At 40.6% G+C, this 26243-nt stretch overlaps 1 protein-coding gene across 1 annotated transcript in view; it reads right to left on the reverse strand.

The window, feature by feature from the left end:
• Window positions 1-3214: 3214 nt before the first annotated feature.
• The window catches only part of TDG (thymine DNA glycosylase), a 69899-nt gene continuing 46870 nt past the window's right edge, over window positions 3215-26243 (reverse strand). Inside the window, exon 10 of the mRNA XM_063075229.1 lies at window positions 3215-3301. Within this exon, the coding sequence (XP_062931299.1) occupies window positions 3294-3301 (8 nt within the window). The 3' untranslated portion in view covers window positions 3215-3293. The remainder of the gene's footprint in view (window positions 3302-26243) is intronic.

A 26243-nucleotide genomic window follows, 5' to 3' on the forward strand; every position in this document is an offset into this window, starting at 1 on the left:
TTTCCGTCCACTTTAATTGAGCATCTGCGATGTGCGGGAGAGTCAGACTCTTGCAACGGTTACAACACACAACGTGAGAAAAGCTCGAGTAGAGCGGTCCAAAGTGGAGAGAGCGCAGGGAGGGGACCGGGAAGGTCTGTCTGCGCAGAGGATGCCCGAGAATGCGGCGGGGGGCCTGGGCCGCGAGCGAGCGCTGAGCCGGCGCTGCTCACCGGCCGGGCCAGCACCGCGGGAGAGGAGGTCGCAGCAAAGCCCGCAGAGACAGATCGAGGTCGGGGCTCGGGGCTGCCCTGCCAAGACGTTTAGGAACGGTGAGCCACGACAGGCGTTCTGGGTTTGTTTGGCTTAAGCAGGTGAAAGATTACGTGTAGATTTCTGGGGTTTTTTTACTAGCTCAGAACTGAGGGAGGCCTTCCATAGCCAGGCACCGCGCAAAATAACTTACAGACATTAACTCATGTAATCCTTCCAGCAGTCCGGGTTATCTCCCTTTCATGGATGCGGATATGAGGCATAGAGCAGGAAAGTAATACTCTCATGGACCCTCAGAGGAAAGATTAGGAAAAGGATTGGGGGCAGGGTTCAAACACAGGGCTTCTGAGTCCAGGGTCCCCAGCCCTAACCATTGTACACACGGCCTCCGATAGCAGTCATAAGCAGCCCTTGATAAGGCCCAATCATAAAGCTGCTTGTGTTAGGTAATAAAATTGTGCTGTATATGGGATTCATGGTAAATGAGTACATTTTAGCTATTTTTGCCACACACACACACACACACACACACAAATGGGGAACTATTGTAAGATGATGGATATGTTAATTTGTTCACTATTGTAACCTTTTTGCTATCTGCATGTGTCCCGTAACATCATGTTGTATACCTTGAATATTCATAATACAATTTATCTTGAAAAAATGAAATAAAAGAGATACAAATCCAGCGGGGGGAGAGGGAACAATTGAAAGCAATTTAAATCTCTACCTCAGATTCCGAAGAACGTACTAAATGGGGAATACACACAGTGTACAGCAAACTTCCTAAAGTGTCTTCCCTCATCTCTTATCATTTTCAATTCCTCTCATATACCTAGCTCACCCTCCCCTCAACTCCCTCAAACCTAAGCACGCTTCTCTACCTTCTCATCCACCTAAGCTTTCTTTTGAGAGATAATTCTCTACCTTTTTAAAAAGGAATTCTCACTATTCATCCCAGCTTCTGATTCTTAAATTCTCCCTCTAGCTGATTGTCACCCTGATTTCATAATATGTCCAAAGCGAATTTGGAAAGGGAGGGGACGATATCTGTGAACAAAGAAAAGAGGCCATGAGTGTTTATGTATTAATATTTTTCTTTGTCACATGCATAACATGAACTCTTAAATGTTTCTGTTATAAAGTTTTTACGGATCTGAAACAAAACTGGAAAAGTTGGTTTTTCATAAAACCCCAAGTATCTATCTAAATGATTGTACTTGTTCTGAGAGTTTAGTGCTTAAATGGTAGTTTTTTCTAATGCCCTTATAGCAAAAGATTAAGGGAAAAATTAAAAGTTGCAAACATACTATTGATCTTCAAATAAAAAATAAAACTTTTGTGGGGACACAGTTCAATCTATGACAAAGTGCTTAATCCAATGGGAAAGATACTTTACCAGAGCAGCTTTGACTCATCTTTCTTTAAGTGAAGAGTCTAAAATAGGTCCCTGATTCTCAAGAAAGCTCCCTTCAATTTTGAAATTACAGGAATGGAAGCAACGACCTAGGAGGAGAGAGGAGAAAGGGAAGGGAAGAGGGAGAGCGAATAGTGCCCTGAAGAAGCCAATATGTAGGAGGTAGACAGGGGAGGCACTCATGAAAGAAATGGAGAATGAGTAGTCAGAGAGGTCAAAAGGGAACTGGGTGAGGGTGTTGTCGAAGAAGCCACAGGCGCAGGGGGTTTCACAGGGGTGGAAGTGGTTATCAAAGCCGAAAGCCATAGACAGTTTAAGTAAGAAGAGGATGAAGAAGCATCGGTTGGATTTGCAAATTAGGAGGTTATTAGTGGCCTAGATTACTACATGGTGGAGTGGGAGGGTGGGGATGCCAGAGAGTATCAAATAATGAATAACAAGCAAGAAAGTGCAGATAACATGTATAGTCTACCCTTTACAGAGACTTGGCCATGAAAGGAAAAGAAGAATAGTGGCTGGAGGAGAAAGATGGATACGGTGTATGTTGCTATTATTTTGGATGGTAAGACTTGAGCATGATGGTAGGCCCAGAAGAAGGATCCAGTTGAAAAGAAAAGAGTAGAGGAGCAATAGAGAATGTGTCATCTGGAAATGCTTTCTTCCGCAAGTAGCAGAATAGCCAACCCCTAGGGGCTAAATGGTAAAGTTCTTAATTGAGTTGCACAAGAAATCAGAGGGAGGTATGTCCAGGGTTAGTTCAGCAGCTCATTGGTGTCACAGTTCTGGGTTAATGGCTCTGAATTTCTCTTGACCTATCCTTTATGATCATAAGAAGGCTGGTGCAGCTCTGGACATTGTGTTCTCACACAGCCATGCTGAAAAGCAGGAAGCAGGAGGAGGGCCAGGATGGGGAGATAGAACTCTCCTCTCACAAGGAGGAATAGCATCTTGCCCAGAAGCCACCCAACATACTTGCCCTTAAGTTTCATTGGTCAGAACTGGATCGTTTGGTATATTAAGATTATGTTAACTGTAGTGACAGAAATGCCAAAATACTAGCAGCTTTTAAAGTTTATGTTTACATGTTTTCCATGTAAATGAATTTTGGAGGTTGCAGTCCAAAGCTAGCATGACAGCTCTCCTTTGCTAAGTTCTCGGGAACTTAGGCTCCATCCACCACATGGTTCAAGATGGATGCTCCAGCTCTAGCTATCACATCTACATTCCAGCCAGCAGAAAAGAATAAGGGAAAGGAATGTGTCCTCCTACAGAACACATTCTGGAATTATACACATTACTTCTGCTTACATCTTGTAAGTCAGTATTTAGTCACAGCCCACAGCAAGTTGGAGAAGGTTTGAGAAAATGTAGTTTTTATTTAGAGTGGCCATGTACTCTGCTAATAGTCAAGATTCTGTGACCGAGAAAGACCAGAGCAGACACTAGGGGTCATCTTGCAAGGAAGGTGGGTATAGTAGTCTGGGGAAGTGGTTGTCGATTTGTTTGAGGTTTTCTTCTTTTCCCCAGCCTCAATAATGACAGGCAGGCAGGGAGAAGGTTGGAAATGACAGTTGGTTGAAATAATCAACCAGGCCTGCCTCAGGAAGAGTTGAAACTTGATGGATCAAGACCCTAGAGGATCAAGAAAAGGAGAATTCTGAAATACACTGTATATTTACATGTATACTATCGTTGAATATGTATATTCTATAGTACAGATTATAGATTATATAAATATATATTCTATATATATACATAGTCCTCCCTTATCTATGGTTTCACTCTCCATGGTTATACTTACCTGCAGTCAACAGCAGTCTGAAAATATTAAGTGGGAAATTCCAGAAATAATTCATAAGTTTTAAATTGCTTGCTGTTCTAAGTAGTGTGATGAAATCTCACACTATCCCACACCATCCTGCCCTGGATGTAAATCATCCCTTCGTACAAGCATATCCACACTGTACAGCTACCCACCCATTAGTCACTTAGTAACTGGCTCTGCTATCAGATCAGAAAAACATGGTATATATGGGGTTTGGTACTATCCGCAATTTCAGACATCCACTGGGGGTCTTGGAACATATCCCCTGTGGATAAGGGGGGACTACTGTATTATAGAAAGCAGAAAGCTCCCTTGGACAGTGCTACTCTAGTCTTTTGAAGTATATGTTGGGGAAGGTACCTTTATCTCTCACTACTTTGTCTCCTTTCTGACCCATCAGAGTCATAGACCTGAACTCACTATATAGCACAGAGGTTCAGATCATTGGCTTTAGGATCCAGTAGGTTTGACCATTTACCAGCTGTGTTGCCTTAGTCAAATTATTTATCGTCTTTTAACCCCAGATTCTTTGTCTATAAAATGCATTTAATTACAGAATCTATTTCTTAGAGATATTTTGAAGATTAAATGAGTTAATACATGTAAACTTAAGGCAGTCTTCATTTTGCATATAATGCAGATTTATAAAAATGATCATGCAAGCTAAAACCCTGTAAACTGATCTTCATTATCAATGGGAAAATTACAATGATTTTGTGATATTTATAAACTTTTGTCAAAATATTATTGGTTAGAAATGTATAGGGAAATGAAAAAATTAGTAAACCTAATATTTATTTATTATACTATAAAACATTGGAAATATTGAGAATTAATGTGTTTTATTTCTTTGTATAAAGCTTATTGTGAGTAGCTTGGACATTGCTTACCTTCTTGTCATATAACTTACTATAGGGAGTGAGCATCTTTTCTATGCTGAGGCAAATTATCACAATCCTTTCTAAGTTTGGGTCAACTTCCCATATCTTATTCTTTGTGCTTTCAATGTCATGCAATATCTTTGAGAGTTCCTTTAAGGTAAATTTCTTGCACATGTTACTTCCTCTGGAACATCTTCATCCTTTTCGCCACAACCTCTTTCCTCACTTATGCTCATTTCCTCACCTTTGCTAAGTTCTTCTGGCTGCTCACCTGGAGTTGAACAGTGGAAGTGTCAACATTCCCATGGCTACCCATTTCTTCTATAACTCCATTGACCTTTGATTTAAACATACTTCCACCATCATCACTTTTTGTTTCTTTTTTTCACTTTTCTTTTTATTAGCAAGTTCTATTATCCATTTTTGTAAATGTCACTTGGAGATAAGGAGGCAACACAACTACATGCTTTGCTGTCTGTGCATAAACTGAACAGCAGATGTCCAGTGACTAATCATCGATGGACTGTGAAGTGATGTGCTAGGTCCCTTATCATGGTGTGCGTCTGCTATTTGCGTAGTAATTTTGTGGACTGAAAACCTAGCAGCAAAGATTGTATTTATGCAACTGTTCACAGTTATTATACTATGGTAACTGAAATTTGAACTGTGTTGTTGGGGGACTGATGTTATTTATCTAAACAGTGGTAATTGAAATTTGTGCTGGTGCCATGCAAAGCAAGGATTATGCTGTACTTATGCAGTGCCTGGCATGGAGTTACCATTTAGTAAGTAGTAAATGTTTTATTTCTATCAATCATCATCATCATCATCATTTTCATTGTGTTACTATTATGTCTACTTTTTCTCCAGAGCTACAGGCCACTGAGGAGTCAGCCCTAGAGCAAGGGACTGGTGCTAGAGGTGGCAGACAGTGCTGTGTTTTCAGCCAAGAGTTTAAACTGCAATGTCCAAGGGATACCTTAATCTCAATTGAGGGCTCAGGCCAAGGGATTATTGGCAGAAGTCTGAGAAGAGGTTTTGAGGAGTGCTAGCAGGTGGGCAGAACTCAAAACAGAGAGCCTGGGCTGGCACTGTTTCTGAGATGAAGGAAACAGATGGCGTGTGAGAGGTCTGTTCACATATTGCAGGGCTCCAGCCATGGATCTTTGCCAGAGCTGTGGCCAAGGCATGGAGAGGTCATCTGGCAAGAGCAAGGCAGGGCTGTAGGCCAGGTAGAAACTAACCCAGTTACCAGAACAGGGAACTGGGCACAAGAGCCAAGGAAGAAAATCAATTAGAGCATATGGGAGAGAGGGAAGCCAGATGCAGAGACTTAGGTGCGGGAACAATTGCTGCAGCTCAGGGGATAGCAGAGAAGAGCCCACAACTGAACCCCACCAAGAAGAGGAGAGGGAATTGAGGTTGCTGTTGTAATTCCTGCCGATGTGTGTGATCTGGGAGCCCAGCCATGGAAGACAAAGGCAATAAAGAGGCTTGTCAGCCTGATCCAGTGCAGTGATTTATCTGCTACAACAGAATGCTTCTTCCTTTCCTTCCAGCCTCCTTTATCAGCCTTAATAGATTTTATCTGCAACCTTATCTAAAAGCAATACAGTCAGCCAAGGCAGGTGCAGTTGGCAAAAAGAAATGATGAACATTTGACTTTCAACTGTTATAAGGATAAACATGGAATAATAATGACTCAGATACCCATGCTGTTGACAAATGATACCACAAATTTAAAATGCATGTGAAATTTAAGTGTATCACATAGGATTGCACTCAGGTGTGTAACTAAACCTCACCAAAGTGACTTAACCACATAGGGATTTAGTTTCCTCACATAACAAGATGTACCATGACTAGTTAGTTCACAGCTGCTATGGTGAACCTCAAGACCAGCAGGGACTCAGGCTCCTCCTGTGTTCTTGCTCTGTGTCACATTCAGCATGTGCCAGACTGCTGAATGACACAATGCTGGGAGACCCTATTCACATTATACAAGGATATTTTCCATTTGCTTGTACACATCTACTCTCCACTCTTCTTCAACCTGCTCAGTGTCTTGAGAGGCTGACCTAAATGGATTATATCACTTGAGCTCCCTTGCCCTTTGACTTCCAGTTGATTTTGGCCAGTGAGAGGCACCACCAATAGGAGATTGTCAAGTTGGGATAATTCGCCTCCTGGTCCCATTTGTGTAGACCGTCACAGGTGGGCTGTATCCCAACAGAAGAGCTGCTCTCATTGGGCAGCCCTCTCCATAAATCTGCTCTCTCCCCTTGCCCTTCAGGGCTAGCAGTGGTAATGGCTCCCTGCTATTGCTAACCCCAAGGTGCCATCTCTTAATCATGTTTTCCTAACACTGACTACACCTTTTGAAATAGTGTCTTTTTAAAAAGTCTCTACCATTACCCTACTGGAGTGAGCCATCTGTGTCCTGCCAGATCTGTGGCTGATTCAACTCTGGAGTCTCTATACAGTCATGTGGCCACATGCAACAGCACAATGTGACCTTCTATCCCCAGGGCTTCAAGGCAGCTACTCCACCTCCAGGCAGCAAGGTTGGATTTCAGACAGGAAGAAATGACAAAGGACACCAAACAGCTCTTTGCCAGGAAAACAATAGCTTTCTAAGATATCCCAGACAGCAGACTTCTGCTCACATGCCACTCTAGCTGCAGGACATCTAAGGAGGTGAGTACTGTAGTCGCCCTTATCTGCAGTTTCCTTCCTGCAGTTTCAGTTACCTGTGGTCAACTGTAGCTCCAAAATAGGTGAATATAGTACAGTAAGATATTCACATAATTTTTATTACAGTATGTTGTTATAATTGTTCTATTTTATTAGTAGTTATTGCTATTAGTCTCTTACTGTGCCCAATTTATAAATTAAACTTGGTACTATCCACAGTTTCAGGCATCCACTGGAGGTCTTGAAATGTATCCCCCAAGGAGAAGGGAGGACTGCTGTACTTTTAACTAGGCACATTTCTGCCCCAAATAAAAGTGTTTCTATTAGAAGGAAGGAAGCAGAGAAAAGTTACTAAGTAGGCCAAAAGCAATATTTCCAACACCTTTTAACACATTTGGACTTAAAAATCACTGTTACAACTCTTTCCCTAGTTCACACCTTGGAGCTTCCTTATTCAACAATAATAAAATTGGCACAATTATTATGGAAAACAGTATGAAAATTCTTCAAAAAATTAAAAATAGAACTACCCTATGATACAGCAATCCCATTTCTGGGCATATATCCAAAGGGAATGAAATCAATATCTCAGAGAGATTGCATCCCCGTGTTTGTTGCAGTATTATTCATGATAGCCAAGCTATGGAAACAACCTAAGTGTCTGTAGATGAATGGATAAGGAAATCGTGTACATATACTGTATTCAATGGAATATTATTCAGCCGTAGAAAAGAAGGAAGTCCTGTCATTTGCAACAACATGGGTGAACCTGGAAGACATAATACTAAGTGAAATAAGCCAGACACAGAAAGACAAATACTATATGATTTTACTTATGTATGGAATCTAAAAAAGTCAAACCTATAGGAGCAGAAAATAAAATGGTAGTTGCCAGGGCCTAGGGGGTGGGGGACATGGGTAGATGTTGGTCAAAGGGTACAAACTTTCAGTTATAAGATGAATGAGTTCTGGAGATTTAACATACATCATGGCTGGTGATGAACATGTTAATTAATTTGATTGTGGTAATAATTACACCATGTATATGTATATGAAATCGTCATATTGTACACCTTGAATATATCTTTGTCAGTTAAATATTCAAATATTTAAATTTAAAATTAAATATTCAATTAAATATTATGAAATCAAATCAATTAAATATTATAATTAAATTTCAATTAAATGTTATTATTGTTAAACAGCAACTTTCATTTGTTGAGCCCTTACTGAGTACTTTACAATGTATGATGTCTTTTAATCCTCACAAAAGGTTTTCCCACTTAATAGATAAGGAAACCGAAGGTGAGACCTACAGTAACTTGTTAAATAACAGCTGAAACTAGGTCTGTCTACCTCCAGAGCCCATGCTGGTAGCCACTGGATTGTTAGAGTGTCACTTATATCCTGTGTCTCATTCTTTTCTCATGTCTTTCCAGGGAAGAATCTGTGCATGCAACGTGCAAATCTAGATCATAGATAACAAGTCTCTTGTGCCCTTAGAGCATGGTATGCAGGAGTAAAGGAGAAAGAAGCTGGAGTCAGAGACAATAGGGGTCATGGAGAAAGTGTACAAAGAACAATGACCAGAGAGATTCGGGTCCACATCAAAGTTAATATAAAGAGCAGGCAGGGTCTGTGAAAACAATGTAATTATTATCTCAATTTTGTGTCTCCCTCTTGGGGGGCTTTGGTTGTCATCCTCTGTGAACCCACTTATTCAACAGCTCTTACACTGAATCAGGCATTCTGTTAGGTGGATGAGAGATGCAAAGGAGAAGATGACATGATCTTTGGAGAAAACTGGACTGGGCAGGCATTGGCTCAGGATGCTGTCCACCATGACATCTTGGAACATGTCTGAGGGACTGTCCTGCTTCACCTGACAGCACATAATTCTGGAAGGGTAGTGGCAAACCCTGAGCCAGGAAATGTTGATCTTACTTTTGCTTAGGTGTGTGCAATAAGCACTGGAGCAGGAGCACTTGGAGCATAGTACCCTGTGCTGACTTCCCAGAGGTGATCAATACATAAAATGTATCTTTGCCACAACCAAAGATAAATACCTGGGCTTCCAGTCAAAATGGCAGAATAGACAGTCCCCAGCGTTACTCTCTCCCACAAATCAACCAATTTACAACTATAAAAAGGCAACAACAGCCAAGCTTGGGCCACTAGAGCTCAGGGGAAGAGGAGGAGAGACCTATGGAGTGAATGAAGGTGAGAGAAGCCATGATGAGAGAAGAAAAAACCGCTCCAACCATTTCGTGCCACAGCCATGTTAAGGCTGGAGCTGCTCAGTGCACGGAGCAGGAGCCAGCAAAAGCCGCAGCTGTGCCCTTCGGATGAAGTTGCTTGGAGGCAGCAGGGGAGAAGATGGCCTTGGTGGCCCCCAGGCCAGCAAGACCACTAATAGGATTCCTGTGGAGCCACATAGGAGCAAGAGGCCACAATAACTGAAGAAAAAGAGCTGGTGAGTCATCACCATGGACCTGCACATGGCCCTTCCCATGGGAAGTGTGTGGAGTATGGGCAGTAGGGGATATGGGCCCACCAGGGGAACACTGAGGCACAGCAAGGACAGCTGACCAGCACCCCAATCAGTGAAGGACCATACAGAGGAGACTGGCCAGGAATACAGAATTGCATGGGGTGCAGTTTGATGAAAAGACTCAGATCAGAGTTTCTATACAACCTAGGCGCACCGGGTCTCTGGAGAGCCAGAAGTACCTATAAGTCAACCATTAAAACCTGAGCTGCACAAAAAGCATTCCCTAGGGAATCAGCAGCAAAGCAGCAATTTAGCTAAATCACACAGCTCAAGTACTGATCCCCACAGGAAGTTACCCCATTTTAGAAGTAAGCAAAGGACAAAAAATTAGTTCCAGCCCGGGCACACTGCCAATGCCTCAAGGCCTGCCCAGGGACCTGAGGTATGGAGCTGCGGACCAGACCCCCTTCCCACAACCAGGCACACCACCAGTGCCAAGGAGCATGCTGGAAACATTACCTCCATGTGGGTGGCCCACCACAGCCACCACAGTAACCACAGCTACTGCAAAAGCGACTACACGCCACAACCACCACAACCACTATACAGATGGTCTTCCAGCCACTGGAGTGCATTGACACAAGGAGAGTCACCAGCAGAGACCAAAGAAAAGAAGATGATGTCTCTCTCCACAAAGCCCATTCCAAAGTGATAGAAGAAGCATCTGCTCTAAGATAATATTGGGGGACCTGAACACACCTCTCAGTATTGGATATATCATTAGGCAACAAATCAACAGAGTAACCATTACTCTTTCAGAAGGAGAGAAGAAATCTAGGGTTATCAGTGGTGGGGGGGGAGTGGGAGGAGGAGAGACTGGACAAGGGGCATAAAGAATAAGTGCGATTTGTAACAATATATTTGCTAGTAATATTGATTTGATCAACATATCTCAATGTTCAACCCCAAAAATGTGTATAATCGATTTTGATTCAATAAAAATTTTAAAAAACCCAAAAACTTGCTCTTCCCATTTCAGGGAAGAATGGTATTTTTCTGGCTTTTGGTGAGAAGAGTGGTTTTCAGAATGAGTTCAATCTGATAATAGATCCCACTGGACAGAAACATGAAATACATTGTTCTTAAATGAAATAAAATGAAATGAAAATTACTTGTATTTCCATAACACCTGTATAAAAATTATAATTTTATGTTTATTTTTCTACAATTTTGGTGTAATTTTTTTTGTGTGCAGTTATATTAATTTTTTTTATAATAAAATAGTGATAGGGTTTATACAAATAAATACCTTACAACTTGTCTGTTAGCTAAAGCATTGAGTGGAGTTATAGTTTAAAATAGGCTACAGCTTGCCCAGAGAGAAGAGGAATAGCATAATGTCAAGCCTGCTCCAAAGGAAAAGGACATGTTTGCTGGATTGTGTGAGGGCTTTAGGATAGGAGTTTATAAGGGAATGCTGTCAGGGTAGTCAATAATTCTAACACAAATGGCAACTCGATTTTGAAGGGTGACCAACTGAAGACTGTGAGTGCAGTTTAACCCTACTGTTGCAGCAAAAACATTGTAGTATTTGACATGCCTCAGGAGAAGGAAACAGTTGAGAAGTACTGAATAGGAATTTCAGTCCTAGCTTCATTACTAACTTGCTTTGGGAAGTTGGACTTCAACTTGCAAAGCTTCAATTTACTTGACTGCAAATTGGGGCAAATAACAGCTGCTCAACTTACCTAACAGAAATGTTGTGAGAACAAAATGAAATAGAAGATGGGAAGGTGCTTTGGCAATCTTCAAAGTTCTACACAAATGGAAGATATTCAGGATACTCTCTCTCTCCAAGTTCAAGTCTGAAACCCCCCCCACTAAATGCTTTAGAACAGCATTGTTCAATACAGTAGCCACTAGCCACATTGGCTATTGACTACTTAAATTATGACTAGTAAAATGAGGAACTGAATTTAAAATTTTACTTAATTTTAATTAAATTGAAAAACGGATACTCAATTCAGTTACTAGAAAACTTTTAAGTACATTTAGAACAATCTGAGTAAATAAATCTAGTTTTTCAACTATAAATTTTATGAAATCTAAATACATATCAAGTGTTTCTGATGAAATTTAGCATTGGAATTGAGACGTGCTGCAAGTAGAAAACACACCAGATTTCAAAGACTTAGTTTTTTTAAAAAAGAATGTTTTATATTGATTGTGTGTTGAAATAGTAATATTTTGTGTATATTGGGTAAAATAAAATATATCACTAAAAAATAAGTTTTACCTCTTTGTACTTTTCTTAATGCAGCCACTAGAAAATTTAAAATTATAGTGTGGCTTGTATAATATTTCTGCTAGAAGGCACCACATTGGAAAGAGGCAGTAAGCAAGGGATTCTTATTTCCTTAAAGGACCTAGGGATAAGGGCCATTGCAGAAATAAATTCCATGACCTCAGGCAAAATGCTGGCACCATTTCTTGGGTTTCTGAGAATTAATGGCAAAAATACAGAACAGCACAGTTTGCTGTTGGTGTCAGTACTTTGCCTGATTCGTCTCCGTGTTTGGTCACAAAACACTCCATCTTGAAACCTTTGTCATTATCATTGTCTTGGTAGAATGAGACCACATTTGTTATCTGGGTTTCGATTTGGGGACGGCAGCATTTTGATGACCAGGAGATTTCAGGAGAAGCTAGTGGCTGTGAAGATTCTCAAAATCAGTATGAACGTTATCTTTCATTTCTCCGCTTTCAAAGTTTACTTTAGACCCAACATGTGGTAGAAATTCATCCTCCAAGCATTTGCTCTTCTCTTTGAATCTCTTCCCCCAGAGCAGCCTTGTTTTTAACATGATGTGCACGCAGACCGCTGGACGAGGCTGCGAGAGGAAGTCTGGCCGATCTGAGCCGGCCAGCCGAGCACATCTGGAAGTGGTTTCAGTGCCTGCCTGCCTCACTCTGCCAACGCAACAACTGGATTCCCGGCTGCTTCGCGCAGGGGTGGAGGAAACCCAAGCTGCTCCAAAGTCAACGCAAGCAAAGGGGGTGTGGGTGGGGGAGGAATAGTCTCTTGGAAACGTAATGTTGGCCTTGGGGCTCTCCAGCCCGCTGGGCTTTCCAATGGGATCTTAGAAGCAGCCGAAGCAGCACGAAGGGCAGCAGCTCAGAGTCAGCCACGAATTGAATGCTCTGCCCTGCAGCTCTTCTGGACGGAGGAGCCCAAAGCCCTACCCTCACGATTCACCAGGTAAATAGAGACATTTACAAGCAGTGTGCAGTCTTTCCATCTTACCCTGGCCTGTCCGCAGCAGTCCTTTATTTTGCTACAGATTCAAGAAAGTAAATCAGAGGTGTCAGGCTGTCTTGCACAAACTGCCTTCAGAAGCTACAAACTGTGTTTGTAGCATTCCAACGGAACCTTTTTTTTCCATAGCAGCAAATCAAGGATACTCGATGTGCAAGTTTTTCACATCCTGAACTGATTTTCCAGACCTGGGTTTATTCCTCCTGAACCCCCCAAATAGTATGATTTACAATTTGCATCAGATTTCAGGCATAAAAATCAACAGTCAGATAAAACATGGATAAATGCTAACATTTAATGCAGATATGTTTCTGAGCCACAAATGATTTGATTGAGTTGTGATTCATGTTTTTGGAATCTATCTTAGGAAGTTGTTCTGAGGGCCTCCATTCCCAATAAAAGAACTGGAAGTTGTGGAAATCTAAGTGAGGCTTATTGTAAATACAGTAGTCACAGTGTTCGGGTTAAAAATGCTTTTTAACATTCAAAAAATGTCATGTTTACTTTATGAGCTAGCGTGATACATTGGATAAGCCTGACATGTAATTTAAGACATAAGAAGGGATGGTGAACACAAGAGTAAAAAAGAGGCAGAAAGAAAATACGATGGTATCTAAACATCTGAATGTGTTGTGGAAAAAATCAGTACTTTAGTTAGTTTGACTCCGTGCAGCCAAATATCCAAAGTGATGCAGGTGGGTTGGTGGGTTTTTGTCTTTTCCTTCTCTTCCAAGTGTTTTGGTGTTGCATTTCTGTATGATATCCTTTTCATATTACATAATGGAATTCTAGTCCTCTCTCTAATGCAGTTAGAAGTAGAGCTGTGCAATGCAGCAGTGAGAGCAGGGGCTGTGCGGTGAGACTCGCAGGATTGAATCTACGTGCTGCCTCTTATATGCTTTATAAGTTTGACTCTGGGTGAATTATTTAACTTGCATGTGCCTCTATTTCCTCATCTGTAAAGTGAGAATTAAATGAGATAATATCAATGAAGAGCATAATACACAGTCTGCAAAGTAGTGAGGTGTGAGGAAAGGTTAGCTTCTCTGGTGATGCTGATGATGGAAGTGGTAGTGACAAAAGTGACCACACATCCTGCATTTGGCAACACCCCTGCTTTTGACATAGTGTTCCCTCTGACAGTCGAGTCATCCACATGTTCCTCATATCTTCACATATGTCTCAGCAGAACCCCGCTTTCTTCCCTCCTCCCTTCAGTCACCTCTCTGTTTCCACTCTGGCTCTCTTTATTTCTTCTTTGCTCTTCCTCTTTCCTTGCTGAGAGAAAGACATGTTCATTAAGCGAGAGCCCTCATAGTTTTCATATCTAGTTCCCAAGGAACATGATTCTAAGTGCTTCTTTTATTTCAGCATTTTCCAAAGAATGTTCTGAAGAACAAAGTTTCAAGGGGGAAAATATGCTCTGTGAACTATATCATGCTCTCAGAGATCTCAAGGCATAATAACGTTTTAAAGATCTTGAGAAGTCCTCAGTAGAGAAATCTGCTTAAGGTTGTTTAATGCTATGGCTCCCAAACAGTTGACTCTGGAACAATTTTATCACAAAACATTAATTAGCATTTCTTGGAGCGCACTCTGGGCTATCCTATTCTGGACATACTTGTTTCCAGTGTGGTTCCTTTTATGGACATCATACTTCATACCTCCCCTGGTGAATATCCAAGGATGCAAGTCTTATCAAGTTAAATCATAGAGTTTATGTTAGTTACTTGACACGTGGTGACAGCAATCATAGCAGTAGAAAGTGGTGGACTCTGGTAGTTATTAAGGTGGTTAAGAATGTGAACTCAGGGCCAGACCACCTGGGTGTAAATCCTGGCTGTGTTGTGTGACTCATGGCAGATCTCTGAACTTTTCTGACTCTCAGTTTCCTAGTCAGTATACTGGGGATAATAACCTTATAGGGTTGCTGTGATAACCAAATCAATTAATATTTGTAAAGGTCTTAGAACAATGCCTGGCACATAGAAATTGCTAAGTAAGTGTTACCTATTAAATTACGTTATTTTATTTAATTTGCAGAACAATCCCATTTTACAGAAGGGGTTTTGTAAGTTGCCCAACATTACTCAGGTAATAAATGGAGCAGAACTGGGATTCAAAGTCAGCTCTGTCCAGTGACAAAGCCCATGATAGTTCCACTAATGTACACAGCTTCTCATATTGAAGTTATTCAACAGCACCTTTTAGGAGCCACCCTTTTATCTTCCCTTTTGATTCCCAGGTCCTTTCCTATTTCTCCCTACCTGTACCCATGGCAGATGTGATTAATCAGTCGCAAAATTTTTTTTTTTTTTTAACCAAGTCTGATGATGGCTTTAGATTTCCTCTCAATTTAGCAATTCTGAAAGCCCCTACCAACTGATCAGAGTTAGCATGTAAACTGAAACTTAGTGGCTCTGATTTTTGGAGTATTTTTCTAAAGAGTTGTTCCCACTTGTGCCTTTTCTTCCAAGGCACAGCTAATTCCCTTAGCCACTGCCAGGTCTCAAAACATTTTTTCCAGGTTTGGCCACAGGCCCAAACTCTGGCATCTGGTAAACCAGCTCCCTGTGCAAGGTCTTCAAGGCCCTGTTTTAAGACTTACCAGCCTCTTCACAGGTTCAGACCAACTCTCTGAGCTATCCTTTTCTTCCTAGCCTTCTTGCCTCCTGTTTTTGAAGATGCTATCATCCAGTGCCCTGCTTAGGGAATTCCTCTTTCAAACACTGCTGTGAAGTGACTCCTAGCTCTACCTCTCTGGCTGTCCTAAACATAGGCCTACAGGCTCTTTCATGCTAATAGCTTGACTATTCATTACTATGGGGAAATCGCCACCCAGAAGTCGCTGAGCCTTGGAAAGCTTGCAAAGGTGCAAGGGACACCGTCCTGGGGCTCCCTGTTGTGATGGTAACAGAAAGCTGTTAAGAAGACCAGGGCTCCCTGCTTTGATTCCTGGAATGGGACCATCAACAGTTCCCCTCCTTCTGGCTTTCTTCCTTAGTGAACCGCGTTCTAACCCTTTCTCCTTGGGACTGAAGAGCAGAACAAGGGCCTCTTCCTTTTTTTTGCCTCTCTCCTCTTTCTCGTTCATTCCACATACATTTATGAGTTTCATTGGGGCAGGCCAGGCCAACAGAGGTAGGTAAGCCACAGTCCCTGTCCTCAGTCATCTCATGGTCTAGTGGAGGGGACAAGCACACACAATATTAGAAAACAGTGTGGTGAGGGCAGGGTTAGGGACAGGAGAGGACATCAGGGGAGCACTGAGGCAGGGTAATTACGTGAGGCTTCCTGAAGGAGGTGGTGGAGACTAAATGTGGAACAGTTCAGCATGGGCAGGAGACTTAACACCGAGAGCCCTAAGAAGCTCAGACTTTAACTTTTCAATAGTGGGTTTCCAGTGAGGGGCTTTCAGCAGGAAAGGGATGCTCAGGGTTTTTTAAGTCATTCAGTACAATTCTACAAGACACTGGCTTGTAGACTTTAAAAAATTAATGTCATGAAAAATAAAGAGGTAGTGGGGGTGGACTGGGGCTAATCAAGGGTAAGAAAACCAAAAATATAAAACCAAACTGTAAAAGAAAACTTTGGAATAACAGAGGGAAGTCTAGAGGGAGGAAGGCCAGGCGGGAGGTTATTGCAGAGTCAATAAGTGGGTGAGATGAGATAGGGTGAATTTAGAAAGGAGGTAGATTGAAGAAACACTAAGGAGGTATGATTAGTAGGAATCAGTGACTGAATGAGAACTTAGGAGGGAGAAGTTGAAGAGGATGCTCAGAGAATCCCAGAGGAGGAGTTTCCATAGGAGGAGGTGTTGATTTCAGTTGTGAACATATGAGGTTTGAGAGATATGCAACTTCCTAGAGGAGAGATATGCAACTTCATCCCTTCAGTCCATAAATATATTTTGAGGACTTATGTTGCCAGGCACTTGCCTAGGTGCTGGGTATATGGCGATGAACAAAACAGACAAAATTCCGTGCCTTCATGGAGTTTATAGTCTGTCGTTTAGAGAGCAGGCAATAAACCAGTGATAAAGGAGGCAATGTGTTGGGTGGTGGTAGTTGTCGAAGAGATGAAATACAGGAATTGTTGGGTTAGGGGAGTTTGACTAAGAGTCTGAGGGAAGAGAAGGAGCAAGTCACGTGGATATCTGGGAAGAGCATTCCAGATGAGGGAACAGCAAATGGAAAGGCTCTGAGGCAGGACTAGGTCTGGCCGGGAGGCCCATGTGATCGTGTGAGATCTTGTGGGAGGACACTGAAAGGACTTTGGCTTTTACTCTGAGACAGACAGGAAGGCCTGGGAGGGTTTTGAACAGAGAATAGCATAAGCTGACTCATACCAGGCACACTCTGGCTGCTTCATTATAAAATCAACTGAAGGCAGACAAAAGCAGAATAATAAAGTCAGAGGATGATGGTGATAGAGCCAGGGTGAAGGCACTGGAGGCTGTGAAAATTCCAGAACTGATAGGATTTGGTGTCAGTCCATATGTGAGGAATGAGAAACAGACTATGGATTTGATGTCAGTCCATATGTGAGGAATGAGAGACTACGGTCAAGGATAACACCTAGTTTATTTTTTTGCTGCAGCAGTTAGAAAAATGGAGTTGCTATTAACTGAGTTGGGGAAGATTAGGGACGTGCGTGTTTTAGGGAAATATCAGGAGCTCAGTTTTGGACACGTGGATGCTTTCAAGTGGAGATGCCAAGTGGCCAGTTGGATTTGAGAGTCTGGAACCTGTATGAGAGATCTGGGCTGGAGACAGAAATTTGGGAGTTGTCAGCATATAAATAGTACTCAAAGCCATGCAACAGGATGAATTTTCCTAAGGAGGGAGTTTAGAGAGAGAAGAGAAGAAATGAAGGACTGTGTGCACAGGTGTTCAAACCTTTAGAAGCTGAGGAGATAGGAGCTACTGAGAATGAGCAGTGAGAAAGGTGGGGAAAAGCGGGCAAGTGCACAGTGCTGTGAGCCACGTGTGGGAAGTGGGTGAAGGAGGAGACAGTGACCAGGTAGCCTGCACCTCTCATGCACCCATGCCTCGACCCTGATTAGAAATGCATCCTATGGCGCATTTCCTTGCATGCAAGAACCTTGTCAACCCAGAAGATGCTCTCCCAGGCTCTGCCCCAGACACTCCGGTTTCTCTTGGCCCCAGGTCTCTGCCTCTTACCCTATATGTTCATTCACTCCAGCTTTCTGTTCCTGACTTCTCTCATCAGTTTTCTACTTCTTTACAACTCTGACCCCTCTGCCAATTCCACACAATCAACTTATATCCAGGAGTTCAGTTCTACAAACATTTCTAGAGCACCTACTTAATCTATTGGAATGCTTTTGACTTCAAGTACTGGAAACACTGATTTACAGCATCTTCAACATACATGGGTTTATTTTTCTCACATAACAGGAAGTCTAGAGGAGGAGGGCATCGATGGCATTGATGCAGGTGTGCGATGATTCAGGACTGCCCATTCTGTGCAGCTCTCGACCTCTCCCTCATAGTCTCAAGGTAGCTGCCCAGCTCCAGCCATTATGGCGTCATACAAGGCAGGAAGAAGGGGGAGTTGCCATTTTCTCCAGAAAGCAAAAGCTTTCCCAGATGTCCCTACTGGACTTTCACTTTAGTCTGGTAAAGTCTGTATTTTGATTTTCCTCTCTTGTGAAAATGGGCAAGGGAGAAAAGGATGGGAAGAGCTGCTGAATTAGCCAGTCATCAAGACTGCTGCACTACCAAGAACTGGAAGTACAGAAATGATTGACATGTAGTTCTGTCCTCAGGAGCTTGACTTCTAGGAAACACAGGCACTAATGGAGTATTTTGGTGCAGGTTGGTAGAGACAAGGAGCCTTCCCTGACCTGATCTGGGTCAGGTGCCCCTCTTCCGTGGCCGGAACAACACCCTATGCTTACATCTACTAAGGCATCTTAGCATGCTGCATTGTCATTGTAAATTTATGTGTGTCCTCCTTTTCCTTTCCCCAAATGTGGACTAACTGGGGAATTTACCTTTCAATCTCCAGTGCCTGGTATATTAGTAGAGGCTCAATAAATGTTCTTGAATGAATGGATGAATGAATAAATGCAATGCCAAGAGAGCCATCCCAGTTACCTTCATGTCGTGGGTTGGGCCCTTATCCCTTTTTTAGCATTTTTAACTAGTTAAATCCATGTTTACATTCTAATAGCAAAATTTCTAACTCCTTGCCAGAAAACATCCCTGTTTATGCTCATATTTAGTAAAAGAACTCCATACTTACAAATTTACAGCCAGTAAAGTAACAATACAAAATCTAAAAAGCTAAAAGTACACTAGACAGTCAAGTCTCCTAATAGTACTTGGAAAATGGATGCTCATTTTTTCAGTATGTTATTTTTTATTTCAAGGAGATGTAAGCTAACCTGATTCATTAGAATGACAGTAAGTGAACTTAGATCCTTTTATCAAAGATAGCAATTCTGCAGGCATAAATGATTTTTAAGGAAGCACCCATATTTTTATAAATATTTTTTAAATAACTAAAGTGGTAGAAAGTGATTGCTAAAAACATTTCAATGAAATTTTAGTTCTTAAAATTAGGTTTTTTTCAGTTTTATTGAGATATAACTGACAAATAAAAATTGTATATATTCAAGGTGTGAAGTCTTGATAAACACATTGTAAAATGATTACCACAATTAAGCTAATTAACATATCCATCACCTCATACAGTTACCTCTTTTTTTGTGTGGTGAGAACTCTTAAGATCTACTCTCTTAGCAGATTTCAAGTATATAATACATTATTATTAACTATAGGCACTGTGCTGTATATTAGGTCTCCAGACCTTGCTTATCTTATAACTGCAAGTTTGTATCCTTTGACAAACATTTCTGCATTTCCCCCAGTCCCCTAACCACTGTTAACCACCCTTCTACTCTGTTTCTGAGTTCTACTTTTTTAGACTCCACATACAAGTGAGATTATGCAGTATTTCTCTTTCTGTGTCTGGCTTATTTTTACTTAGCATAGTGTTTTCCAGATTCATCCATGTTGTTCCAAATGGCAGAATTTCCTTCCTTTTTAATGCTGAATAATATTCCATGTGTGCATGTATGTGTGTGTGTATGCGTGTGTAGAGGGAGGGAGAGAGAGAGTAACACATCACTTAACGATGGGAGTATCCTCTGAGAAATACATTATTAGGCTATTTTGTTCTGCAAGCAGCATAGAGCACACTTACGCAAACCTCGATGGTATAGCCTACTACACATCTAGGCTGTATGGTATAGCCTACTGTTCCTAGGCTAAAAATTTGTACAGTGTGTTACTGGACACAGTACTGTAGGTAATTGTAATACAATGGTATTTGTGTATCTAAACATATGTGAATATAGAAAAGATACAGAAAAATACAGTATTTTAATCTTATGGGATCACCATCATATATATGGTCCTTCATTGAAATATTGTGTGGTGCATGACTATATATATATATGCGCGGATATATGCTACTGTATATATACTGTGTATATATGTGTGTATATGTATATACACACACAATACATACATATCACATTTTCTTTATCTATTCATCTGTATTTAATGGACATTAGGTTGTTTCCATATCTTGGTTATTGTGGATAAAGCTGCAATGAACATGGGGGTGCAGAAATCTCTTCGAGACACTGATATGATTTCCTTTGGATATATACCCAGAAGTAGAATTGCTGGATCATATAGGAATTCCATTTTTAATTTTGTGAGAAACCTCCATACTGTTTTCCATAATGGCTGCACTAATGTATATTCCTACCAACAAGGTATAAGGGTTCCCTTTTCTCCATATCTTCACCAACATTTTGTATCTGTTGATTTTTTGATAATAGCTATCCTAGCAGATATGAGATGATGTCTCATTGTGGTTTTGATTTGCATTTCCCTGATGACAGGTGATGCTGAGCACCTATTCATAGACCTTTTGGCCATTTGTATGTCTTCCTTTGAGAAATATCTATTCAGGTCCTTTGCCCATTTTTTAATCAGGTTATTTGGTTTTCTCCTTTTAAATTGTACAAGTTCCTTATATGTTTTGGATATCAATCCCTATTGAATGTATGGTTTGCAAATAATTTCTTCTGTTCTGTGGGTTGCCTTTTCATTTCACTGACTGTTTCTTTGCTGTGCAGAAACTTTTTAATTTGATGTAGTCCCACTCATTTGTTTTGCTTTTGTTGCCCGTGGTTTTGGTGTCATATTAAAAAAATTGGTGCCAATACCAATGCCATGGAATGTTTCCCCATTTTCTTCTAGTTTTACTTTCACATTTTATGTTTTAATATTTAATCCAATTTGAGTTGATTTTTGTATATGGTGTAAGATAAAGATTCAATTTTAATTTTTTATGTATGAATATCCAGTTTTTCCAACACCATTGTGTATTCTTAGTGCCTTTGTGGAAGATTAGCTGACTGTAAATATGTGGGTTTATTTCTGGGCTCTGTATTCTGTTCCTTTGGTCTATGTGTCTGTTTTTATGCCAATACCATGCTGGTTTGATTACTACGGTTTTATAATATACTTGAAATCAGGCAGGATGCCTCCAGCTTTGTTCTTTTCGGTCAAGATTGTTTAGCTGTTTAAGGCCTTTTGAGGTTTCATATGAATTTTAGGACTTTTTTTTTTTTATTTCTGTGAAAAATGCCATTGGAATTTTGATAGGGATTGCTTTGAATCTGTAGATCCCTTTGGTTGTATCGACATTTTGACAATATTGATTCTCCTGATCCCAATCACTTTTTGAAGGCAGATTCATATAAAATCCTAGAATGCTAGATCTGATGGGATTGTGTGGCTCAGTCGTAATGATGAGGAAACAGACATAGAAAGGCAAAATGAATTCCCTAGGATCACACAATCATAATGGCCCATATTAATGAGGCTCTTACTGTTTGCCAAGTACTGTTACAAGAGCTTTACATGCATTATTACATTTAATCCTCACAAAACCTCATTATTATGCTCATTTTCCCCAAGTTTTTATTTAGAAAAAATTTAAATTTGCAGAACAGTCCAAGAGTGCAATGAACACCTACTTACTGGCTCAACCACTTGCTACATTTGATTGTTCCAATCTCTCCCTCCCCTCCACGCCTGGCTGCAATCTCTTGATCAATGACATATTCCTATATAACCACACCACAATCATCCACTCAGGATATTTAACATTGATACAATAATATTTTCCCAGTTATAAACTTATAGCTGTTTTTAAACGTTTGGTCCAAGATGCAATCAAGGTTCACACATTTCATTTCATTGTCAAGTCTCTACAAGAATTCACAGCCTTTTGTTTTTCCTTCATGAAATTGACATGTTTGAAGAGTCCACAGCAGTTCTTCAGAACGAACCACAATTTAGATTTGACTGTGACCTCATCCATGACAGAATCGGGTTACTTATTATTGGCAGGAACACATTGGTGTTTATCACATCTCAATGCACAGGATTTCAATTTGTTCCACTACTGCGGACGTTAAATGTGATCACTTTGTTAAAATGGGTTTCTCCATTATAATTAATAAGAAATTTCTTCTGTAATTAATAACTAATCTTTGGAGTGATACTTTGAGACTGTGAATTTTCTGTTCCCTAACAACCTTTCATCCAATCATTTGCAGATTCATTGAGGTTTTTTGCTTGAATTAGTTACTAACATAGTGGTTGCAAAATGGTATTATAGTCATATTATAGGTGGGGAATCTTAAGATTCCAAGGGGAAATTTATATATGGTAGAGCTAGGATTGGAACCCGGGTATGTCTGATTCCAGCGCCTACCTTCTAACCAAGCTTACTTTAGTGCCCTCAGTAAGTTTCTGCGTCTTCCCGTTTGGGATTTCTTTTGAAACTCAGAAAGCGCCACCCAGGTGGTGGGCCTAGGGAGGGGCTTGCCTCAGGGACTCAGAGCTCAACTTCCCTCTGGTCTTCCTCTCGTTCTCTTCATGGCACTAGATGGCTTGCTTCATGGAGGGGGATGAGGGGACCTGTGTAGACCGTTCTAGGTTTACATTATTCCAGAAAGTTAGATGAATGCATTTCACCTAAAATCATAAATGGATAAAATTCACCTGGAACCCTATCTCAAAAGAATCCTAAGTAATGTGCTACTTGGACCCAACTCTTCCCCAGATGCAAGAGGGGAAGAGAAGAATCTCTGCAGATGCACTCAGAGCTCCTGGTTGTGCAGTCTAGATCTGGAAAATAAAAGGGACATTGTAGCTGGTTGCTTACAGTGAATTAAATACTTGAATCAAATCTCTGTTGAAGAGTTTCCCTAGATCACTGCCAACAAATTCTCACAACACTTTGGTTCATGAAACCCTGGGGTGCTATGATAGCCCGCCTTTCCTGCTTGCCTCCCGCAGGCTGTCTCTGTCATGTTGCTAGTTTCTAAAGGAATAATAATTCCCTGTTTGCTGTCTGCAGCCTTCAGTCAAATGTAAAGTTCAGAACTCCTTTGAAGGACCATAATTAAGAAGGATCAACTTAATTTTAAAATAAACTTTGAGTTTTCAAGACAAATTGTTCTTTATGGCAAATCAATGTTTCTTTTTTTACAACGAAAGATGTCAGTTTCCAGCTCCTAGGATGATTGGCAAATGTCATAAAGAAAATGAACATATAAATGTGACAAAATTAATTTTAGACTTCTAGACTAAAATAAATTTTATCATCTAAAATTCTTATCTAATGGTGAACTTTATTTTTTCACCAAACCTGCCCTGCTATCCTATGCTTCTCCTAATGACCACTGCTTCTACGAATGACTATCTAAGGTATTGTAAGAAGCATATCCATAGATAAATTGTAAACTGGGAAAACGAGGAAGCAGAGTTGTAACAGGTATATTTTGAGAACAGAGAGATTGTTAGCTTTCTTGATTTCAGAGTATAAATAAAATACTCCAGAATATAGTGCAAAGATAGGATTTGAATTTGGGGAAGTGTTTGAAACTTTTTCATGATGAATCAGCCCTTTTCTTACCTCCTTGATCCTGGAACCACTATGGGAACATTATTGAATCTTTATATGATAATATGACTCACTTTTTAGCCACTGATGGCTATCCAGATCTATAATCCGTTTTGTAGAAAATGTAGGAGAGAATCCAAGATCTGTGTTTATCTCTCTCTCTCTTCTTTAGGATAACATTTAATCCTCTAGATTCAAACTTCTTGCCAGATCTCAAGTCCCCTTTAGACACCCAAAAATTGTTATAAAATATTTCTAAAAAATCAATACCATGGAAAGGACAGTCTTTTCAACAAATGGTTCTGGAACAACTGGATATCCATATGCTAAATGATAAAGTTTAAGTTATGCCTCATGCCATATACAAAGATAAATTCAAAATGTAAATGTAAAATGTAAAACTATAAAATTCTCAGAAGAAAACATAGGAGAAACTAATCATGACCTTGGGTTAGGCCAAAAGTTCTTATCATCAAAGCATGATCCATAAAAGAAAAAACTTGATAAATCTGGCATAATCAAAATTAAAACTTTTGCTCTGCAAAATTCACTGTTAAAAGAATGAAAAGACAAGCCAGGTACTGGGGGAAAGTATCTGCCAAACGACCCAGCAATGCCTCTTCTAGGTATTTACCTTTATATTCACACAAATACCTATAAACTAGTATTCACTGAGTATTATTCATAATCACAAAACACTGGAAACAACCCAGATGTCCTTCAATGGGTGAATGGATGAATGAACAGTGATATACCTATACAATGGGATACTATTCACAATGAAAAGGTATGAACCCTTAATACACACAACATTAAGTATGAATGAATTGTGCTAAGTGAAAGAAGAGAATCTTGAAAGATTATGTACCTTATGATTCCATTTTATGACATTCTGGAAAAGGCAAAACTTTAGAGACAGAAAACAGATCAGTGGTTGCCAAGGGCGAGGTTGTTGGGAAGGATCTAACTACAAAAGGGCAGCACAAGGGAATTCTTTGGGTGTGTTGGAATGGTCCTCTATCCCATTTGGGGTGGCTCAAGAATCTATGCATGTGTTAAAGGTCATAGAACCGTACAGTCAAAAAGGAGAATTCTAATGTTCGTAAATTTCTTGAAATTTAAAAGTCAGCAGGTCAAATTTTGAAGCTGATTTGATAATATGCTTTTAGTAAATATGTTACAGGAAGGAAGCCTACTTAAAACAAAAACAAAAACAGGTCCACTGAATGTTTAATTTATGGCACCATTTGTGTTTCCCTGGGTGAAGCGCTCTTTCTGATTATGGAAGTTTGCAGTAGGAAATTTACGGAAACCCAGGAGACCACAAAGAAATTACCTTGTCAGCATGCATCAAATACCTTGGCAGAAGAATAGTTCTCATAAGGCCTATTCTTTATTCTCTGAAGAAGCAGTTGGCCTCTTATATTAAATGAAGTTTTCCTGGAAAACATCTATTTGATAGGCCTCTTGGAATCTGCCTTTAATTTGTCTCATGCAAAGCCAAGGACTCCATATAAAAAGTTGGCCTGATAGAATATGAGAATGGCTGATGGTGTGACAGTTTGTGGCTCTCTTTGCTTATCAGAAGGTAATGCATTGTACGTGAGGGTGTGGGTGTGTGTAGAATCTCCAGTACTTGACTCTCTGTTGATTTCTTTGAATTGATAATACATTCATATGATTTGACATTCTGTAGGTGCCAAAGCTGCTCTTTATTAGTCAGAACACGCCAGTGGGTCTGTGCCAGCCACTTAGAGCTTGGTACCCATTTTGACTGATCAGTGCTGAAGGCCATACTGGTTATTAAATATATTCAAGATAAGCCCTGCAAGAATATTGATGAAAAAGTCTCCCTCTGTTTTGTGTCCTCGTCTCCCCCTTTGTTATCTGTAACTTTCAATACAGAGGCAGGAGGGCCTTTCGACATCGGGCTTTATGAAGTTGTGAGATGGTGGGTGTATTAATGACTTTGAACCGTGTACAGCAATGCCAAACAGGCACATCTTCTCCCAAGTCTGTCTCTGGCATTCCTATAGGCTTCCTTTGAGGGCTCTCTTTCTTTTTCCATTTGTGTTCCCCACCCCTTACTGTCACGCTGAGAGTCAGCTTGCCCCTCTGCTGACATTTTCCTGGGACCAATTTCTCATCTTGGTGTGAGCCCTGGGCTACAGAAAGCCACAGAACAAAATTCTGGCAAATATTTCCAGAGCAACAGTTTTTCTAGATGGCAAAACACTTAAAACATCACTTTCCTATGGCATCTTAACCCATATGTCAGTTGAGTCAACCCAGCCCGGGGTTCTAACCTTTAATCTGGAATGCACAGACCCTCAAAGGGTCCACTG

This window comes from Cynocephalus volans, chromosome 12 (assembly GCF_027409185.1).
Source record: "Cynocephalus volans isolate mCynVol1 chromosome 12, mCynVol1.pri, whole genome shotgun sequence".
NCBI lineage: Eukaryota > Metazoa > Chordata > Mammalia > Dermoptera > Cynocephalidae > Cynocephalus > Cynocephalus volans.